This window comes from Staurois parvus, unplaced genomic scaffold (genome assembly GCF_062004578.1).
Source record: "Staurois parvus isolate SC_StPar_1 unplaced genomic scaffold, SC_StPar_1.0 ptg000200l, whole genome shotgun sequence".
In the NCBI taxonomy this organism is placed as follows: domain Eukaryota; kingdom Metazoa; phylum Chordata; class Amphibia; order Anura; family Ranidae; genus Staurois; species Staurois parvus.
This window is the reverse complement of record NW_028317996.1, coordinates 2,798,040-2,820,673: the sequence shown is the minus strand read 5'-3', so window position 1 is coordinate 2,820,673 and position 22,634 is coordinate 2,798,040. Positions and strand designations below refer to the sequence as shown.

Genomic DNA, 22,634 nt, shown 5'->3' with positions numbered 1-22,634 from the left:
TGTTTTTGGGTTGAATACCACTTTAAAGAAAATTCAAAATACCATAAAAACATTGCAGCGGCGACCCAAAGAACCACTCTGAAGTTAAACCCAATCAAAAAACACAGAATTAAAAGTTAAATCACAAGTTTAGCACATTTTGGCACATGCAATTTGCTTTTTTGTTCCCTATTTTTGAGCTGCAAAAGTGAATACCATTTTTTCCATTTAACAATACATTAAATAATTTCTTTATAAAAGATATAACTATACTATTTTTGTCTTAGATCTGCCCAAAGTTCGGCTATCAGCAACCGTACCAAATTAATCACCACTACATACAAGGTGCATTTTACACCATAAACCGTTATTTGTACTTTGAAGTGATTGGCTGCTACCATAAGATTAATTGATAGTGATTTCAGTAATATTAACCTATAGCACTAAAAATAATCTGAAGGAATGCATCCAGAAAAAGAGAAAACTAGCCTGACACGATCCATTCCTGTGTTTCTGGAAACATTCTCTCGGGTCAAACTCCTCTCCCGCATGTACTACTTGCCGCCATACCTATCACACACCTCTACAGTACATAGCCTCTCCTGTATTACCTCTGCTACACATGCCTTCATACCCTCTGTGCATCCTACCTACTAAAAACATTCAACATTACTTGCAATGCCCTTTCTAGAACGTGCACAGTTCTGCTAGGTGAACTGGTTTGTCAAAAACACCAGTAGACTAAAATAGGGCTTATCAAATACTAGGAGCCTAAAATCCTACCTGGCACCTAGTAGGTTTAGGTCAGCTTATCTCCTATGTCTTACTGTCATTCACCAGTCATCTTGCTCCTCCTATCCTGTACTGAGCATGCCCAGTAGGATCTGTAGGAAGTGACATGCAATCAGGGATTAGGCTGGAGATATGTCACTTACTGCAAGACCCGAATGCTGTCATGCAACCAGGCATAGGGAGAAGAGGAAAGGGATCGGAGGCAGTGAGGAACATGTATGACCACTGGTAACAGTGACTGACCACTTTCAGGCAAGGATTTTTGCCTTACTGTAATATTTTAATTGTTTAAAGTGGTAGCGTCAGGCAGGAGCTGCAACGTCATGACGTCACGCCGCCGAGACCTTGTGCAGGTCTGGCGGCCATCTTTGGATTCATTTATGGTCAGTTTTTTTTCACTTTGTATACACCTGTACTGGAAGCAATAAACACCCTCTGAAGCAGTATTACACTATTTGGTATCCTTCTTTGGGCTCTTTGTGAGCTTAACCACCCACAGAGCTGTATAAGGAGGAAGATAGAGGTACTGCTGTCCACTGATGATTCAGAGAGGGAACTCCAGACCAGGCTGTGCATACCTTTAAGAGGATCTCCAGCAGACCTTTTGAGAGTTTATGTTCTCTAATGCGAGATTATATTGCCCATCTGGTGAGTGCGCAATTCTTCTATTACCTGACACATCACCATATGATTGGATATAGAAAGTCGATCACCATACTCTGAGATCATATGATTGGATCTTCACCTTCCTTTTGGACATTGTCACCATATTTAACACCATTAGTCACCTTGAGTGACAGTATATACAGGATAAACTCAAAAAATTTGAATATCGTGCAAAAGTTCATTTATTTCAGAAATGCAACTTAAAATGTGAAACGAATATATGAGAGACTCACTACATGCAAAGCAAGATAGTTCAAGCCGTGATTTGTCATAATTGTGATGATTATGGCTTACATATGGCCTAAAGCACGGCTTGAACTATCTTGCTTTACATGTAATGAGTATCTCATATATTAGTTTCACCTTTTAAGTTGCATTACTGAAATAAATGAACTTTTGCACAATATTCTAATTTTTCGAGTTTCACCTGTATATTTATCACTTTATGAATTCATGTATGTTTTTGATTTATGGTCACTTTATATGCACTTATATGACTTTATGAATTACAGTGATGTGTTTTATTACCTATAATTTTTGCTGGTTGATATGTGAATTTAATCACTCCTGCAATTTTTGACTCATTGCACTTTGACATTTGATACTTTGTTCTCAGCGCTGCACCGGTTTTATATATTATGGACTTGGAAAGGTTTTTTGGTACCTTTTTTGGTGTCACAGCAGCTTACCTATAGCGCTCACTTTACCATTTTGTGCATTAAAAACTAATATATTGTAAAAAGCACATTATAAAACTCACAACAGTCCAAACAAGGTTGGCAACAACCAACCACCCCAACCCCCTTGCACCCAGAACTCCGGGAGCTGCTTGTATCCCAAAACTTGCCCCGTAGGAGCCAAACTATATGGGAGACGTGGTCACAAGTCCGGACCCCAACCGAAGGAGTGGAGCAACTCCACCTCTCCTAGGAGATGCCAGAACATTCAGGGTAACTTGAATCAGTCTCCTGGCCTCGGCCAGGGGCAAAAACTTAAGGGCCCAACAGTTAGGCATCAAGGCACCAAATGAAGCATAGCGATCAAAGTAGGTGACAACGCCTCCAGGTGGCATGTAGGAGTTCATTCCAGTAATGGACAATAGACATTGGAAAGTCAAACAAAAAGGATCTAGGCTGGATTACAGTGCCAATTTCCCGTGTAGTGAGCAAGGGAGGACTACAGGCCTCAATCAGGAGGCTCAAACTGAGCAATCCAGTAGAAAAAGAAATAATCTCTGAACAGGTAAGGACTCCAGCCAGGTTGCCACATCCTTAGGTGTAGTGAAAAAAGCGTACAATATCTCCATCAATCACACGCAGTTTGGCTGGAAAAAGCACACTATATTTGATGCCCTTGGCTCACATCGCGGCCTTGACAGAGTAAAAAGTTCAAACGCAGTTTTTGGGTTTCCACAGTAAAATCCGGAAATAGCAGCAGCCTAGTGTTAAAGTAGGACAGATCTCCAATTGCCCGAGCAGTCCGTAGGAGTTCATCCCGATCGGGAGTTTATCAGCTGCAGGGTAAATGTGCGCCCGCCCTACAGTAAAATATGGGGAAAGCTGGGCCGTAGGCAGGAGAGCTCTCAGCAGCTCTTCCACAACAAACTGTGGGGTGCTTACCCTCCGCACCTTCTGGGAGTCCCACTATACATAGGTTGTTGCATCTGCTCCGGTTCTCAGCGTGTTCCGCCCTGTATTCCAGGGCTCTAAGCTTCATTTTCAGGGAGCGGAGGGAGGCCACATGTTCCCCCACATGTCCAACCCGCTATTCAGCTGCGGAGAGTATCTTGTCAAAGTCCTGGCGGAGCAGCCCGACAACCATCTGAACCACCTCAATCTTAGAAGTCAATGCCGCCTGGCAGGTGGCAATAGCCATCATCACCCGAGGAATCACAGCCATATTGGAGATGTGTGCCTGCGGGGCAGCCCCAGGCAGATTGGGCTGACCGTGACGGTTGCAGCAGGGGGGAACCAAAGCCTCATACCCCCTTTCGGGCGCCCAGAGGACCTACAAGGCACCCAAGAGTGTGGGCGCCATCACTCGGTGCAGGATAGATAGATATATATATATATATTTTTTTTTTTTTGCAGGCCGCAAAATCATATCATGTCTGTTCAATTCAACCTTCTCCTCTTCCATTTCAAGGGTGTCATGTATGGTCTTTATGAGTTCATTAACCTTTCCTAGGGAAAGTTTGTAACCTGAAAGTTGGAGCTGCCCTCCCAGATCCTGCTTGTTACCATAGTTGGAATCAGATCTACCATGCTCACTGGTTTCAACCCCTCCTTTCACGGCTGGCTTCAACGCATGCCCATCAGCAGAACCTGGTACAGACCCTGTGCTTAAAATGGAGAAGGCATAATTCACTAGAATATTTCTGTGCATTAGTTAAGAGTCCTAAAACATATGGAAGGTTGCTTCAGATTCCTCCAACCCTGGAGCCGTTTTGAACCCAGGTACCACGGTGAGACTGCTATGTCATGTCAGCAGAGCAAGAGCTGGAAAGCAGTTTCAAGAAGGAGGTAGGGCACGCAGTCTCAGTAACCCACCTACTAATGATGTGGCACAGACGCAGTGAACACAAGTTTACAAGGCTGCCGTACAGAAAGATTGCACAGGCATGGTAGCGGGAAAACTGCTTGCTGCTAGGCTCGAAAAAATGGCACCAAATTCAAATCAAACCGGTGCTCCCAGCTTGGCCTTAGGAGAAGTGGTAAGCAGCTATGCCCCACACCCCAAAGAGTTTTGGAAGAATACTGGCACTCCCTTCTGCCTAAATGTTAGCGAACTTCCACCCTGTACTCACCACTGAAGACTTCACACAGGCAGGATTTACCCTTTCACTGTACATCATATGGACCCGACAACAGGGGGTTTTATTTCCAATCCATTGGCTGCAGCCACCGGGATTGTGCATAAAACGGACAGGCAGACTCCTGCCTGTCAGGTGGAAGCAGTCAGGCACCTCTGCTGCCCTCTGTTCTGGTGCCTTTTAGACCCTGCATGTATCAAAGAGAACCCTGTCACCAAACAACCATCACACAGGAGACTGTGTGCCCTATATGATGGAAAAAAAAAAAAAAATTTTAAATAAAAAAAAAAAAAAAAAAAAGTTACACCCAAGCACATACTCCAACCCCTTACATATATATGCGCATACAAACGTGAACACACATATCAGGGCGCGTATGTGTGAAAACGTTGATTGTGATACATGTTACATATCCCCATGCTTGCCGGAGTGAGAGCAAAAATTCTAGCACCAAACCTCCTCCATAATGCTAAACTGATGACCTATAGGGGCTTTTGAATCATCATCTATAGAAGATATAGGGTACTGAAGTTTGTCGCCATTTCATAGGCGCACACACAATTTAAAGGTTTGGCATGTATCTATTTACTTGGCACAACCTTGTCTTTTATATTTTAGCAAACAATTTGGGTAATTTATTGCATTTGTTTGCCCTAAAACTTAGCATTTCCTAGACCTTTGCAATAATATTGTGTGACAAATTGGAGCTACCACTACTTTATTCTCTAGGGTGTCTACTTTACACAAAAACCCCAAACATATATTTTCTGAATCTTCGGGCCTAAAAATATTTTTTTTTAAATGTGTGTGCAAAAAAACGGATCTGGCAGCAAAAGAGTTAAAGGTGATCAAACCCCATTCTGGCTTCACCCTTCCATGGTGGGAATACCAATGTAGGTGTCTTCAGAGACAGGGCAGCCACTGTAAGACCACGGCTGGACCTGTGAGGTCCCCTGCAACTTACTCCACATGTTGCTCTACGTGCCAAGGAGAGTGCCTACAGCAAGATCCAGTGCACTTAATAGAGGCCGGTTCCTCTTCTTCCATCCAATGGGGTCTAAACATGGTCCCTTTCATAGAAGAATCTGAGAAACGTACCTCCTTTCTTATGGAGGTTCTTTCTCTGAGAGAAGAGACCCATCACTCTAGGAAAAAAAAAAACAAAACAAAAAAAAAAAAGACAAAAAAAAAAAAAAAAAAAAACACTGAAGCTAGCTGCAGTGGGAGGAGGTTATATAAGGGGGATGTCACAAAGTCTTTTTTTGCCAGTGTTCAATCACCTGAAAGTAGCTGCATATAAGCCATGTTGACAAAATCAATGGTAATGAAAGATCCTGTGTCCTGTACTGAATGACAAAAATACTTGTTTATCCAGCCAGAATTTCATTGAACTCTTATTTTTCTTTAGTGATCTGACAATGCTGTCACTACCAGCCCTTTTTATTATGGCGGTAAGGAGAGGGGAAGATGTCCTGTACTCCAGTCGAAGTGACAGGGTTGATATTACTGATTAGGATGTAAACTACAAAAAAGAAAATAAATTACCACTGATTTGGGCTCTGAAGAGGTTTTCTCAGTCACATCACAAGACTGTTCATTGTTATTTCTTTCTTGTAACTCTTCTTTTTTCTCTGAACATTTCTGGGAAAGATTCTCATCAGAAGATGACGACGTAAGGTGAGAGGAGGATGGATATGTCGTACCTAATGTTGAATCTGAAAGCAAAATGTAGGTTACTGTGATATTTGCAGACACATGCAGACTGGTATTCAGACATATTCAGGTATCATAAAAATGTCAACAGACAAATAACTACAGCATCCCGACAATACAACTGTTAAAGCAAAACTAACAGGCAAAATAAGATTAAAATAAATAGTCCAGTGAAAGATAAAAATAATAAAACCAACTTCTGGGGCATTATTCACCTTCAAAATCAATAGATTTACATGCAGTACCTTTTTTTTTTTTTTAAATCATATTTTTTATTGAAAGTTAGGTCCATACACATGCATAGTTATTAAAGTACAAATACCAATGTAAGGTCAAAATTAGGCAGAACAACAACTGAGAGGATGCTTGCCAGAAGCAGCTTAATATTGTCAGTGGAGACATCATCCTGCCAGGCAGTAAGATGTTGCAGTTGACCGGTCGTGTAATAAAATGGATTAGGGACCACCAATCCAACAGCATCTTTAGGTTCCTGCAGTGTTTCCAGTTTAATATGGGGAGAATGCTTCTTCCAAATTAACCACTTGCCAACCACGCTATAGCTGAATGACAGCTACAGTGCGGTTGTCCAGTTCTGGGAGGGCATCATATGACGTCCGTGATCCTACGGACACAGCTGATCACATGATGTGGTAAAAGGCCAATCACAGCGGCCTTTTATCATGTGATCAGCTGTGTCCAATGACACAGCAGACCACCAGGTAAATACAGTTGCCGGTTATCGGCTGCACTTTCCTCACGCTGTCACAGTGTGAGGAAAGTGCTGCCAAGAACCGGCAATTGTCAGCGAACAGATCAACAATGATCATCAGGGCACGGATGATCAGTGCCCAGCAGTGCCACCCATCTGTGCCGTCTATCAGTGCAGCCTCATCAAATGCACATCAGTGAAGGAGAAAAATTACCTGTTTCCAAAATTTTGTATTAGTACAGAACCTTTTTTTTTTCTTCAAATTTTTTGCTCTTATTTTTGTTTATAACGCAAAAAAATAAAAACACCCAGCTGATATTAAATACCACCAAAAGAAAGCTATATTTGTGTGAAAAAATAAAATTTAATATGGGTACAGTGTTGCATGACCACGCAATTGACAAAGTGTGAGTGCTGAAAGCTGAAAATTGGCCAATGCAGTAAGGGGGTATGAGTGCTCGCTAGGTAAGTGGTTAAAGAGTGAAACAGTGGCAAATTTTTTGAATACATACAATATCTCCCAGAAACGAGTACACTCCTCACATTTTTTGTAAATATTTTATTCCATCTTTTCATGTGACAGCACTCAAGAAATGACACTTTGCTATAATGTAAAGTAGTGAGCAGGGGCGGACTGACAACTCATGGGGCCCCCGGGCAATTTGGGATCATGGGGCCCGTGTCCTTGCCCACACTCAAAGCACACCCAAAAAAGCCTATTAAAAAAAAAAAAAAAAGTGTACCAGGGGCATTTTATGGGGCCCCCTACTGACCCTGGGCATTGCCCGAGTGCTCGAATGGTCAGTCTGCCCCTGGTAGTGAGTGTACAGCTTGTATAACAGTGTAAATTTGCTGTCCCCTCAAAATAACTCAACACACAGCCATTAATGTCTAAACAGCTGGCAACAAAAGTGAGTACACCCCTAAGTGAAAATGTCCAAATTGGACCCAATTAGCCATTTTCCCTCCCAGAGGTCATGTGACTCAGTGTTGCAAAGTCTCAGGTGTGAATGGGGAGCAGGTTTGGTAAATTTAGTGTTAATCGCTCTGTCTCATACTGGTAACTGGAAGTTCAACATTGCAGCTCATGGCAAAGAATTCTGAGGATCTGAAAAAAAAGAATTGAAATAAATAGGTGCAGCGCTAATAGCAAATAAACATATGTTATAAAGTGCCAAATGCAAATAGAGAATGATGACTCATTCAAATCAAAATACAGATATAAAGTGTCAATAGTGCAAATAATAAATCATGAATAGTGATATGAGTGCTAATGGTATAATCACGTAAAATTCAATAAATAGATTGTGCAAAACTATAAAGCCACACAAGGTGGTTAAAGTGATGAATATTTAAAAGTCCAAATAATGAACGTGGGGATCAAAGAAGATCTCAGCATAGGTGTTCCAATCTCCTAATCCAAAGTGATGGATGGTGTGACTGGTAATAAGTAAATTGCACACTCACCAGATGCGCGATAATACACGCATTTGAGATTACAACTGTCTCATCAGGTCAGCCAAATCATCCAATAATGTACACAGCCAGGATCCTGTTCCCTTTAGGGTCCTCCAATTGGTATCAGTACATCAGGTTTCCTCTAAGACAGGCTCTGTGAATGGTTAGACATGTGTTTTCAAAGATGGCCGCCAGCGGCGGCGTGATGTCAAGACGCTGTAGCTCATCCTGTCACGTTTCATGCTCTAGCACAGTCACGGGGTATGCATAGTGTCTGACATCCAATTGATCCTATTTAAGGCAAAAATGGTGCATGTGCATATCACGCATGTGCCGGATAGCCGGCAAAATGGCGGGTGTGATATGCACTCGTGCCATGTTTGCCATAAATAGGATCAATTGGATGTCAGATGCTGTATGCATACCCCCTATGACTATGTGCTAGAGCACGAAACGCATCAGATAGGAGCTACAGCGTCTTGACGTCACGCCGCCGCTGGTGGCCATCTTTGAAAACACATGTCTAACCATTCACAGAGCCTGTCTTAGAGGAAACCTGATGTACTGATACCAATTGGAGGACCCTAAAGGGAACAGGATCCTGGCTGTGTACATTATTGGATGATTTGGCTGACCTGATGAGACAGTTGTAATCTCAAATGCGTGTATTATCGCGCATCTGGTGAGTGCGAAATTTACTTATTACCAGTCACACCATCCATCACTTTGGATTAGGGGATTGGAACACCTATGCTGAGATCTTCTTGGATCCCCACGTTCATTATTTGGACTTTCACATATTCATCACTTTAACCACCTTGTGTGGCTTTATAATTTTGCACAATTTATTGAATTTTACATGATTATACCATTAGCACTCATATCTCTATTCACGATTTATTATTTGCACTATTGACACTTTATATCTGTATTTGATTTGAATGAGCCATCATTCTCTATTTGCATTCAGCACTTTATAACATCATATGTTTATTTGCCATTAGCGCTGCACCTATTTATTTCTATTTTTTTCCTAGGAGGTCTTATGGTTACCTTTTTGGTGTCTCAGCAGCTTTGTTTTGTAGCGCTCGCTTAGTTCTCTTTTGAAAAAAAGAATTGTTGCTCTACATAAAGATGGCCTAGGCTATAAGAAGATTGCCAAGGCCCTTAAACGGAGCTGCAGCATGGTGGCCAAGACCATTCAGCGGTTTAACAGGACAGGTTCCACTCAGAACAGGCCTCGCCATGGTCGACCAAAGAAGCTGAGTGCATGTGCTCAGCGTCATATCCAGAGGTTGTCTTTGGGAAATAGACGGATGAGTGCTGCTAGCATTGCTGCAGAGGTTGAAGGGATGGAGGGTCAGCCTGTCAGTGCTCAGACCATATGCCGCACACTGCATCAAATTGGTCTGTATGGCTGTCGTCTCAAAAGGAAGCCTCTTCTAAAGATTATGTACAAGAAAGCCCGCAAACAATTTGCTGAAGACAAGCAGACTAAGAACATGGATTACTGGAACCATGTCCTGTGGTCTGATGGGACCAAGATAAACTTATTTGGTTCAGATGGTGTCAAGCGTGTGTGGCGCCAACCAGGTGAGGAGTACAAAGACAAGGCAAGTGTGTCTTGCCTGCAATCAAGCATGGTGGTGGGAGTGTCATGTCTGGGGCTGCATGAGTGCTGCAGGCACTGGGGAGCTACAACTCATTGAGTGAACCGTGAATGCCAACATGTACTATGGCATACTGAAGCAGAGCATAATCCCCTCCCTTCGGAGACTGGGCCGCAGGGCAGTATTCCAACATAACGACCCCAAACACACCTACAAGACAACCACTGCCTTGTTCAAGAGCCTAAGGGTAAAGGTGATGGAATGGCCAAGCATGTCTCCAGACCTAAACCATATTGAGCATCTGTGGGGCATCCTCAAAACGGAAGATGGAGGAGCGCAAGGTCTCCAACATCCACCAGCTCCGTGATGTCATCATGAAGGAGTGGAAGAGGACTCCAGTGGCAACCTGTGAAGCTCTGGTGAACCCCATGCCCAAGAGGGTTAAGGCAGTGCTGGAAAATAATGGTGGCCACACAAAATATTGACACTTTGGGCCCAACTGGACATTTTCACTTAGGGGTGTACTCCCTCCCTTATGTTGCCAGTGGTTTAGGCATGAATGGCTGTGTGTTGAGTTATTTTGAGCGGACAGCATATTTACACTGTTATACAAGCTGTACACTCACTACTTTACATTGTAGCAAAGTGTCATTTCTTCAGTGTTGTCACATGAAAAGATATAATAAAATATTTACAAAAATGTGAGGGGTGTACTCACTTCTGGGAAATACTGTATGCCTACTCTGCCCATCTAAACTGCTACAGTTTCAGAGACCCAGATCTCTTTGGAGAAGTTCCTTGGGGCAAAACAATTGATGCAGCCAGGAAAGGCACCGGGACTGATAGCTACACACTGACTACAAAACCTTCCAGGATAGACTAGCCCGTAGAGTTTGTGCCGCCTACAACTCTATCAGACATGGTTACTCAATCCCAGAGAGTACACTCCAGGCACATATCAGTTATCCTGAAAGAGGATCAAGACACAGCTTTGTGCACCAGTTACCACCCTATCTCCCCATTATATGTGGATTTAAAGATTTTCACAAAGATTCTAGCTTCCAGACTGTTACCACACATCCCCACTCTTATCCACCCAGACCAGTCTGGTTTTACATCTAAATAGGGAGTGTATAGATCTCAAAGAATGTACTCCATGCCAAACACTACACACATGCCTGTCACACCCACTTAGTACTTCTATCTGCAGATACAGAAAAACATTTGATAGGGTTCGATTGGGCTACACTAGAGCATAAAGGCCTTGGTGCGGGGATGACGCAATGGATTTCTGCGCTCTACTCCAATACAACAGCCAGGGCAAAGCAAATTATGTTCGCTCAGATATCGTTTCCATACACTATGGGACTTGACAGGGATGCCCTCTCACCAATTACTTTCACACTTCCTGTAGAACCCTTTCTAAGAACGATAAGGGTACATCCAGATATGAGGGGATGCCACACAAAGGAAGAACACAAATTAGCCGCTTATGTGGACGATGCGATTTTCTTTGTGACCTCCCTCTCCTGATCTCTTTATCCTCTCTCTTGGCTGAAATACATACAGCTGAAACTCGAAAAATTAGACTATCGTGCAAAAGTTCGTTTATTTCAGTAATGCAACTTAAAGGTGAAATATTGGAGATAGACTCATTACATGCAAAGCAAGATAGTTCAAGCCGTGATTTGTCATAATTGTGATGGTTATGGCTTACAGCTCATGAAAACCCCAAATCCACAATCTCAGAAAATTTGAACATTACATGCAATCAATAAAACAAGGATTGTACATACAACAATATCGGACCTCTGAAAAGTATAAGCTTGCATATGTACTCAGTACTTGGTTTGGGCCCCTTTTGTAACAATTACTGCCTCAATGAGGTGTGGCATGGAAGCCATCAGCCTGTGGCACTGCTGAGGTGTTATGGAAGACCAGGATGCTTCAATAGCGGCTTTCAGCTCTTCTGCAATGTTTGGTCTCATATTTCTCTTGGCAATGCCCTATAGATTCTCTATGGGGTTCAGGTCAGGCGAATTTGCTGGCCAATCAAGCACAGTAATCCCACGGTCATTGAATCAGGTTTTGGTGCTTTTGGCAGTGTGGGCAGGTGCCAACTCCTGCTGCAAAATGAAGTCAGCTTCCCCATAAAGCTTGTCTGTGGAAGGAAGCATGTAGTGCTCTAAAATCTCCTGGTAGACGGCTGCGTTGACCCTGGACTTAATGAAGCACAGTGGACCAACACCAGCAGATGACATGGCTCCCCAAGTCAACACAGACTGTGGAAACTTCACACTGGACTTCAAGCATCTTGCAGTGTGTGCCTCTCCATTCTTCCTCCATACTCTGGGGCCTTGGTTTCCAAATGAGATGCAAAAGTTGCTCTCATCAGAAAAGAGGACTTTGGACAACTGAGTAACAGACCAGGTCTGTTTTTCTTTTAGCCCAGGTAAGACACTTCTGACGTTTGTTGTTTAGGAGCTGCTTGACAAGAGGAATACGACATTTGAAGCCTAATGTCCAGGATCCGTCTGTGTGTGGTGGCTCTTCATGCACGGACTCCAGCCTCAGTCCACTCCTTGTGAAAGTCCCCAACACTTTTAAATGTCCTTTTCCTGACAATCCTCTCCAGGCTGTGGTCATCCTGCTGCTTGTGCACCTTTTTCTTCCACACTTTCCCTTCCACATAACTTTCTATTATGTGCTTTGATACAGCACTTTGGGAATATCCAACGTCTTTTGCAATTTCCTTATGGAGGGTGTCAGTGATGGTTTTCTGCACAACTGTCAGGTCAGCAGTCTTTCCCATGATTGTGATTCCTACTGAACCAGGACTGAGAGACCATTTAAAGGCTCAGGAACCCTTTGCAGGTGTTATGGCTTAATTAGCTGATTAGAGTGGGACACTTTGAGCCGAGAATATTTCACCTTTTCACAATATTCTAATTTTCTGAGATTGTGGATTTGGGGTTTTCATGAGCTATAAGCCATAATCATCACAATTATGACAAATCACGGCTTAAACTATCTTGCTTTGCATGTAATGAGTCTATCTCATATATTAGTTTCACCTTTTAAGTTGCATTACTGAAATAAATGAACTTTTGCACGATATGCTAATTTTTCGAGTTTCACCTGTAGGTATAGAGAGTTATCAAATTTAAAGTCAATTACTCCAAACCCAAGGCGATGGGCATAAAGATCGCCCCCGATTTAAAACACCAAATTTGCAACAACTAAACTTTAAAATGTATGGACTCCCACATCCGATATTTGGGAACAAACATACCAAGCAACCTATGAAAGATATTTGAACTCAATAATTGTCCACTCGGGGGGCACATTTAAACTGGACTTCCAACACTGGGATAGGGAAGTATTTACATGGTTTGGTTGGAACATCAAAATGAATGTAAAAATTGACGTGGCTCACATACTTGCTCTAGAGACACTTCCAATCAAACTCCTGCAGAGCTTCCTGAAAGACTAATGCCGGCCATAGACTGTTCAATAAACGGTCGATTTTTTGGAAGGAAAAAAAAAAAATAAATAATTGGCGCATGAGCAGTGACCTGCAAGGGACAGACGTTATGGGGTGAAGTTTATGATTTAGTTGTCCAATTTTTTAAACCGTTTTTGGTAACGTCGGCCGAACGATTTTTCTCGTAAAAAAAAAATAAAAAATAAAAAAAAACAAAAAAAATCGGCCAATGTTCGACCAGTCTATGGCCTGCATTACAGACATTACTAAATTTCTAAAGTTTATTTGGGCGGAGAAGCCAACGAGACAGCCTATCCTACCTTACCCAAGGGAAGGGGAGGGACGCTTCTCGCCTAACCAGAGTGGCTGACTGGTGTGTCCAACAAGATAGGAAACCATGGGTGAATTTGGAACAGGAGACTATTAACCTTCTTCTGAGAGGACTTCCTTGGCTCCCTGAGATGTCTCCGGACATGTATCAAACAACACACTCTCATAGGAGCCACGTTACAGTTAACCAAATTCATCTTTAGAACTACCACTTTATCACCTTATCTTAGCAGTTTTGGAACATCAGCATTCCAACATAGAAGACACGACCCACAATTTTATGCCCTTGTCCAATGTGGTCCTTCCGACTTATACATTTATCCACAAACCGTCGTCTCATGACAAATGGTGAGACTGAGATTGCTTCTGGGATAGACTTGACTTCCTGCGACATGCGCAGTTGAGGTCATACCTCTGCACTCAAAGTGGAATACAGTACAGTGAGAAAAGCTCCCTTTTGAAACACCTTACTGCAACTAAAGCTTGCGTTATGGAAAATCGCATCGCCAGAATCACTGAAATACACCAAATGGAAAATCTTACTACAGCCATGAAAGACCAAGACGAGTCGAGAACTATTGGAAAATCTGGACCCATGCTTCATTTATAGGAAACTCCGGTTCTTTTCTCTGAGGATGTGCTTGGCACGTAACGCGTAAGGAGGAACCTGCGCACGCCTTGACGCCACGCCGTCGGAGCAGTGTGGAGCTCCGGCGGCCACTACATCTGACAGGACGGTTAGTCCTGTTTGTTTTGTTGCTAGCCTTCATGCGTTGCTAGCCGTGTGCATATTCACTGTATTGCTATCGGATGCATCCTGTTTTATAATATTAAACCTATTTTATTGTACCTCACCATGGGCATTTCTCTTGATTCCTTGTGGGGAGTATCTCCTCCTAGATACCGCTGATGTGGAGTGGAGGAGTGGTGGTTTTCTCTGGTGGAGCTGTGATTTCTTCCTTGCTGTCTAGTGGAACCTGTGCTGCTTTGGTCTGGGGATCTTCACTGATCCAGGGATTGCATCTACTCTTCTCTTTTCCATGATGACTACATCCTGAACTCCATCTCTACCACATTGCATGCACCTCTGGTCAGTGTGCACGGCCGCCTGAAGTCCTCTTTGTTGGGACTTTTTTACATTGGGACTTATTTTCCTTTTTTTATATATTTTGATTCAATATTCATGTTTATTTCATTTCTTTAATTTTTATCACAATTATAGCGCTGCACTTTATATTTATATTCATGTGAGGATTATTTTGGTTGTCCTATGTGCTTCAGCTGCTTGTCCACTGAAAAGTGCTCACTTCTTTCTCTGATTCATATTTATAGGAAATAGACACGTTTAGCCTCTCAACAATAAACTATTCCCTTTTTGCACTTTGTGAGCCTGGCATGATGGATGAGGGTTACCAGGAGAGGAAAGGGGTTTCCCACTCCTATTTATCCACCCCTCTCTAACTTCCCATCTTATCTTCATTTCCTCACTCCACTCCCCACCCCCCCTTCCATCTTTGTTCCTCCTCATTCTGTATCCCTCTCCCCCTTCCCAGCCACCAGTTTCTATATACCTTTTCACTTTCCCTTGAACAAAATGTAAAATAAAAAATTGTGAGAATCGATAATGTTCGCCTTGGAGGAGAAAGGAGTTATGGTGCTTTGAATAACCTAATATTGAGAATGTGGCTTGTCCATGCTTTGTCCTGAGCGTTCTGTAATTTTGTGTTTTACCAACAAGCATTATGTTAAGGACGCTTGGATCGCCATGTAGTCCTGTTGCCGTATGGCATTGCCAATTCCTTTAAATAAAGAATTTATAAAGAAAAGAAGAGAAATAGATTGCCCCTGGAGCCCCAGGTACATCACCCCTATGCCTGATTAATATAGGCACTGGCTCAGCTCAGCCCCTTGCTCCATATTATATACAGTACTAGATAAAATAACTTCCCATTTGTCTGCCAAATGTTTAATCATGGGGTATTTTAATGTTATTTTGTCTCATGAGTTAAATATACTTCTGCCCTTTTTATCTCAACCTGGAGACCTTGGGGTATGGGTACAGGCAGCTAATTTGACTGAGATGTAGAGATGGAAGTATGCTTCTTCTAGTGTTTATTCCTGTTTTTCTCACATAAAATGGAATTCTGCATTGACCTGACATTCACGGACCCTTCCTTATTAGAAATTCAGGAGGCAGAATCTTCTTGGTGACTTATCTGATCACTGCCCCACTGGTTGCGACAATCCACTCAGGTGCCAAAAGTAATGAGTCCTTGTGGAGGTTGGGATATCAATGAATTTTTGACCCTAAAATGGTGGAGAAAGTCCCTGACGTTATACAGGACTTTTGGCTGGCAAACGAGGGTCTACTCCGCTGGGCATGGTGAGGGATGCCTTCGAAGCTTGCATTAGGGGCCAATACAACTCCCTTATATTAGCTATCTGAGCCTCTGAAGTTTTGGTCTTACAGTGTAAGGTGGATACTAGGGCTGTTTATGTCCACCCACATACCTCTACAGATTTTGACTCCCTGATGTTGGCTCAGAGTGATTTACACTTCCATATGGAAGAAGTGACTAGACTAGACATACAGACCTTTATTGAAAAGGGTGATAAGAACAGTAGGTTCTTGGCCATGGTGTCCCTACAGGATAGACCCATCACATCCATCTCCGCAACACATTCTGCTGATGGTTCCAAGGTCTGCTCTAATGAGGGGATATTGAGGGAATTTTTTTTTATTATACTAGCCATTTGTACACCTCCGCCTTGCGCCCTGACTTCACTTGCTCACACCTTACTACATCGGTTAGCACTGGGATTGAGTCCGATAGAGAAACGGATTCCCTTAAGCGTCCTATCACTACTGAGGAAGTCCTTACCATTATTTTTTGCCTCCCCAATAGGAAGGCCCCTGGCCCAGATGGTATCCCCATGGATTTCTACAAAACCCACAGAGGTTTTGGCCCTGAGACTATCACCTATGTACAGTGCCTGAAAACAGATTCTCTTCTGCCCTCTATGAGAGTAGCACTTATCACTCTAATTCACAAGAGCCGGAAGGATCCCACATTGTGCACCTCCTATAGGCCTATTGCTCTCAACTGTGACCTCAAGATTCTAACTAAACTAATAAACTCCAGACTTATCTGGGCCATCAGCTCCCTAAAAAGATACAGATTAGACAGGTTGTATGCCCCATAGAAATTTTATAGTCAAATCGGACACACTTGAGCTCAGAAGTGAGTGGAGGCACCCATCACATAACCGTATATGGCCAGTCTTAGAAGGGCTGCACCATTTTTCCCCTTCTAAACCCTGGTTGTTCTAAGATTGGGGGAATCCAGCACTGTACAAACCCCCCTCAAAAAACAAAGAGGGCACAAACGCGTAGTGCATTACCCTTAACCTTTTTTAAGCTTACATGTTTTTGTGAGCATATTTTATGCTTGTTTTGTACAATAAAAGGTTTAGGAATAGGAGATGTATAAAGCCACATAAAAAAAAAAAAAGTCCTCTCTCCACCTCTACCTGGAGACAGGACAAGAAGCCGCTGCCACGATTTGGGGATCCATTCCCTTTCCTCAGAGCTATGGCTAGCTCTGAAGAAGGGGACCGGATCCCGGAAATGCGCCAGCAGCTTCTTGTCGTCCGGTCTAAAAGTAGAGGCGAAGAGCAGACTCTTCTATGAGGCTTTATGCATCTCTTTGCCTTTAAGCTTATATGTTTGTGAGTAAGTTTTATGCTTGTTTTGTACAACAACTTCTTAAGGGTAATGTGCTAGGTGTTTGCGCCCCCTTTGTTTTTTTTGTATGCCCCATTTCCCTACAGACATTAAATAATCGGCAGGCTCTTTACAAACATCCATGCGCAGCACCTTCACTCTGGTACTAGGGTTCTGGCTTCCATGGATATGGAAAGGGAGTTTGAACTGTCGAACGGTTGTACCTTTGGGGGATGCTGTGACAGGATGGGGCCTGGTGGTTGAACCCATTGCTAAGGCCCCCCGTATCTCCTCTGAAGTTTGAGGAATTAGAGTGGGCTGCGAGAAGAAGCGGGTCACCCTGTACGCGGATAACCTTTTATATCGTTCCTTCATGATGCGGGTCTATCCCTGATGGGTGCTCTTCAGTTACTTAACACCTTTTCGGAGGTTAGAGGACTTCAAATCAATTGGCACAAGTCTACTGTGTTCTCCTTTATCCAGTTCCGCCATTCTCCACAATGGATCCCCAAATCTTCTTTCACTCAATTAAATCAGAGGTTTCCTTCCTTCGGGGTCCCCAAAACCCCACGGTACAAACTAACCTCCCTCATGGGACCATCCCTACATGGGGGTTTAGCACACTGTCATAAATATTTCCTTACAAACACAGCTAGTGACTGCCCAGTTCTAGCTCCAGCTGGAGGTCTCCAAATCCTGCATGATGCTGAAGGAAGCAATTCTGGGCTCTTTGGAAGCCCTCCAAGTACAACTTTTCTGTGGTCATAAAGCTCCGTACTCCCTTTCCAACAACCCATGCAAAACACAAGCAAAGCTTGGACAGCGGGTCTTTGTTTGCAGCCCCACGACTCAACAGTCCTTTCCACCCCAGACACCACTTTGGAATACCCCAAATTTGCATAATTTCTATCGCCTACCAGACCCACAAGTCTGGTCCAAATATAGGATTAGAACGATCCCAGATAAAGTTGAAAATGGAACTCTTATGTCCTTTACCTCTTTCTGCACCAAATACAATACCCCCACTTATTACCTATGGTTCGACACTTGCAGATTTGCTCACACCTTTGGCTGCCAGTTCCACAATCACCCATTACAGCTCAAATGTACTGATCAGAAAGCGCTACTCTGATTGGACTCTCTGGAGAGGCAGACTTCCATATTTTACAATCATCTCTTGTTGGCACTCCTTGATTTGTCCTCTTAGGCATAAATGGCTTCTAGACATTCCGGTCCTAGGCAACGAAGACTGGACGGATATGTGGGACATTCCCGTTAAACAGCTGGTTTCCATCAGAGACAAGCTCATTCAATTCAAGTGTCATAAATGCTAAATATGAGGTATAATGAAAAAACATGGCCACAGGCTCACACAATTGAGACTACAAGATACCAAATCTCTACTTCAGCAGCTTGAACTTCAACATAAGGGAACCACTCTGCCCCCACAGCTAGATGTGGAAATAGCTGATCTCCAGGAACAGCTTTAGTCCCCCTCTTCATTCAAAACAAAAAAAGACAATAAGCAACAAACTTTTTTTTACCAAAAATGTGATAGGGCCCTTGCACACGCCATCAGAACATGCATATCCCAAACCTTCATCTCAGCAATTACAACTAACAATGGCTCGAAAGTCTATACTACTGTGGAGATCCCAGACACTTTTCAGGTTTATTACAAGGCCCTATACAACTTAAACCCCCCCCTTTATAGGGTGCCCACTTAGATCAGAGTTGGCATAGATGCCTACCTCACCTCGGTGAACTGACCTACTGTCATACCTAGGAACGAGACTCTCTAGCAAAGCCTATTAAGCCAAAAGAATTCCTAGCGACCACTTCATCTTCACCTAAACCAGATGACACCCACCTCTGTGCCAGCTATACGCCGATTACCCTGTTAAATTGCTATTTAAAAATGGTTTACTAAAATACTGGACAAAAGACTGAGCCTAATACTTCAAAGAATAATCTCACTAGACCAAGTAGGCTTCATCCCATTAAGGGAAATGAGGGATAACACCCTCTGAACAATTACCATTATCTCAAAGGTCAAAAATGTCCCCCTTTCCTTACTTCTGCTGTCCACAGATGCAGAATAAGCTTTTGATAGAGGTGGTTGGATGTTTATGCTTTGGACTTTGGCTTATGTGGGGATCCCGGGCCACATGCTTTCCTGATTCAGGAATCCTTGTATCCTAACAACCTCAGCGACCGTATGCATCAATGAAGTTGAATCAGACCCCTTAGATAACCCAGTTGGGACCAGACAGGGCTGTCCGCCATCACCTCTGACCTTTGTTCTTACCCTATAACCCTGCCTTAAAAACATATCCGTTCCAACCCAGATCTTTTCTAGGGTGTTCGCCTGGGGCTACCATCAAAAGATTGCAGCTTATGCTGCAGACCTACAATTATGTCACAAACCCCTTTGTCTCTGTTATCTTTCCTCCAAGAACTGCAGCTATATAGCTCCCTGTCAAATTTAAGGTTAATCTACAAAAAAGTCAAGAGGCCTTCAATTATCTCCTTAATTCACACACTATGAAGGCCCTTCTCCCCAGCTACCCTTTTAGCTAGCTGGGTTTCCCAATCTATCAGATACTTAGGCATGAATATTCCAGCAGACCTGAATATGGTCTTAAAATGTAACTCTCCCTTTTCTGATTAGTAAAGGATTTGGCAATGTGTTTTACATTAGCTCTTCCCTGGTTTGGGAGGTGCATTGCCCGTTCATATACAGTATCTTGTTTTTTTTCCCCCCCAATCTGTTATAATTTATCTGTTTCACCTAGCAAGGCAATGTCCCACATATCAGCAAGTACATTCTGATCTGACCAAAAGGCCGGGGGGCGAGGGGGGTGGGGGATGGCTTTCTAACCCAGCTTGTTATACACTGCAGTACAAATGACTTGTGTTTAATGGATAGGTACCGTGTTACCAAGCTTTGGGTATCAATAGAACACAGCCATTCGACAGTACCTTCGGAGGGTCTACAGCGGGCAGGTCAATTAATTCCTACTTCTTTGCTCAAACATGCACCAATTGTCCCAACTTTGCAAAAGACAGACAGGAGCCTCTCCCTCCTAGGTGTTCGAAGGTTCCCATCATAGGATATCCTGAGTGCCTCCCTAAACAGTCTGATCAAAGTTTCAGATCCTGGTGGGATGGAGGACTCAGAGCATCCCAACTCATAATGGTAACAAATGGAGTAACTTCTCTGAACCTGCAGCTTTGCATGCAGTTCCTGAATTAAAACCCTGGTGCCTCCAACACTGGAATTTCCTTTATTCTCTGCTTAAACCCAGGCACTTCCTTAGAAATTCGACAACTTTTGAAGAGACCTTTCAAGCCACGGGGGAGATACAATTAGTACTTATCCTTTTCCTACCAACTCCTAGCATCTGCACACTCTATTGAGAACCCCAGGTTTCTTGATAAGTGGGAAAGAGACCCAAGACACACTGTCAGTGAAACCAAAAATTCTATTCTGTGCCCACAAAGTCTATCTGCAACAAATATCAAGAGATCTTCTACAAAATTGTGACCTGATGGTACAGGACACCAGTATTCCTTTTCCCCACATTTCCTGGTGCTGTGGCACCCAATCAAGTTCTCTCATACATATAATTTGGGAATGTCCCATAAGGCAGCAAGTCTTTGAGGGACTTTATCAAAGACAGCACATTAGGTACTTTATGTGGAAGATCGGACTTTATGAACGATAAATTGTATTTATTTTGAAGATATGCTAATTTTAAGATTTATGGCGTTTTTGAGTTAAGAGATTTATAGTTTGTTTTTGGTGTATGAAGATATGTCACACACACACACACACACACACACACACACACACACATCTATATCTGCAAGACAGAATTTTATTTTAGTTTTTTTGGTTTGGTTAAAAACTCTACTTGATTTGGTAAAACACTAAGTCATAGCACCTCTTTTGTCATTACAGTGTGGTTTATCTTTGATCAATTGTTTGTGGAGCTGTAAGACCTTGTCAAGCGTTGCTACCTGGACATTATATATGGATTAGGTTTGCTGTCCTGCATACATATTCTGTGTATCTAAACAAATTTTTCTTCCGTAGTTACAATTTATGCAATGCACCTAATTTGGTCAACCAGAGGAATAATAGTGAAACAAACTCAGGCAATAGGAAAGAAAAAAATTTACAAAAATATACTACAAATTCCAGATTACAATGTTCACATACACAGTACTTTACTCGACAATTACAATTTAAAGTATAAATACCTCTATCAGCTTTCTGTTCTTCATCGTCTGTTAAGTCAATTAGAGCAACAGGTTTATCCTGTTTAAAATGGGGGGGAGGGTTTGGGGGAAACAAAAAAGAAAAATCTTTAAATAGATCTGGAATTACACATTTTGGCAATACCTATACAAAATTAAAACACATCTTATCCATAGTAATCAGCTTTCACTTTTACTTGCATTCTGCTACCACACACAAGAACTTACCAGTGTACTTACTGGAACTGTACTTACCAGTGCTTTATTTCTGTGCTCCTTGATAGATTCCATTATTTTACGAATGGCTAGACAAAGAAAAAATATAAGTACAAAGTGAAGCATTTTTTAATGTCTAAATAAACTTGTGCTGGGGTTAAAAATTAAAGTTGTAAGGAAGTAAAAGGAAGCATGCAGAGGTGCATGTGCCTGTACATATACAGTGAGGAACAGAAGTATTTGAACACCTTGCGATTTTGCAAGTTCTCCCACTTAGAAATCATGGAGGGGTCTGAAATTCACATTGTAGGTGCATTCCCAGGAGCAACACGGAGTTTCAGCTCCCTCCAAAGATGTTCTATTGGATTTAGGTCTGGAGACTGGCTAGGCCACTCCAGAACCTTGATATGCTTTTTACGGAGCCACTCCATGGTTATCCTGGCTGTGTGCTTCGGGTCGTTATGTTGGAAGACCCAGCCACGACTCATCTTCAATACTCTGAGGGAAGGAGGTTGTTGCTCAAAATCTCACAATAAATGGCCCCATTCATCCTCTCCTTAATACAGTGCAGTCGTCCTGTCCCCTTTGCAGAAAAGCACCCCCAAAGCATGATGTTACCACCCCCATGCTTTACAGTAGGGATGGTGTTCTTGGGATGCAACTCATCCTTTTTCCTCCAAACACGATGAGTGAAGTTTAGACCAAAAGGTTCTACTTTGGTCTCATCTGACCACATGACTTTCTCCCATGCCTCCTCTGGATCATCCAGATGGCCATTGGCAAACTTCAGACGGGCCTGGACATGTGATGACTTGAGCAGGGGAACCTTCCGTGCAATGCATGATTTGAAACCATGATGGCATAGTGTTCTATTGACC

At 42.8% G+C, this 22,634-nt stretch overlaps 1 protein-coding gene across 1 annotated transcript in view; it reads right to left on the bottom strand.

Moving 5' to 3' along the window:
• Positions 1 to 22,634, bottom strand: part of ATF7IP2 (activating transcription factor 7 interacting protein 2) — a 96,399-nt gene that overhangs the window by 7,827 nt on the left and 65,938 nt on the right. The window contains exons 8-10 of the mRNA XM_089678230.1: positions 21,796 to 21,845; positions 21,544 to 21,601; positions 5,795 to 5,964 (exon numbers count right to left, since the gene is read on the bottom strand). Coding sequence (XP_089534356.1) covers positions 5,795 to 5,964; positions 21,544 to 21,601; positions 21,796 to 21,845 — 278 coding nt within the window. The remainder of the gene's footprint in view (positions 1 to 5,794; positions 5,965 to 21,543; positions 21,602 to 21,795; positions 21,846 to 22,634) is intronic.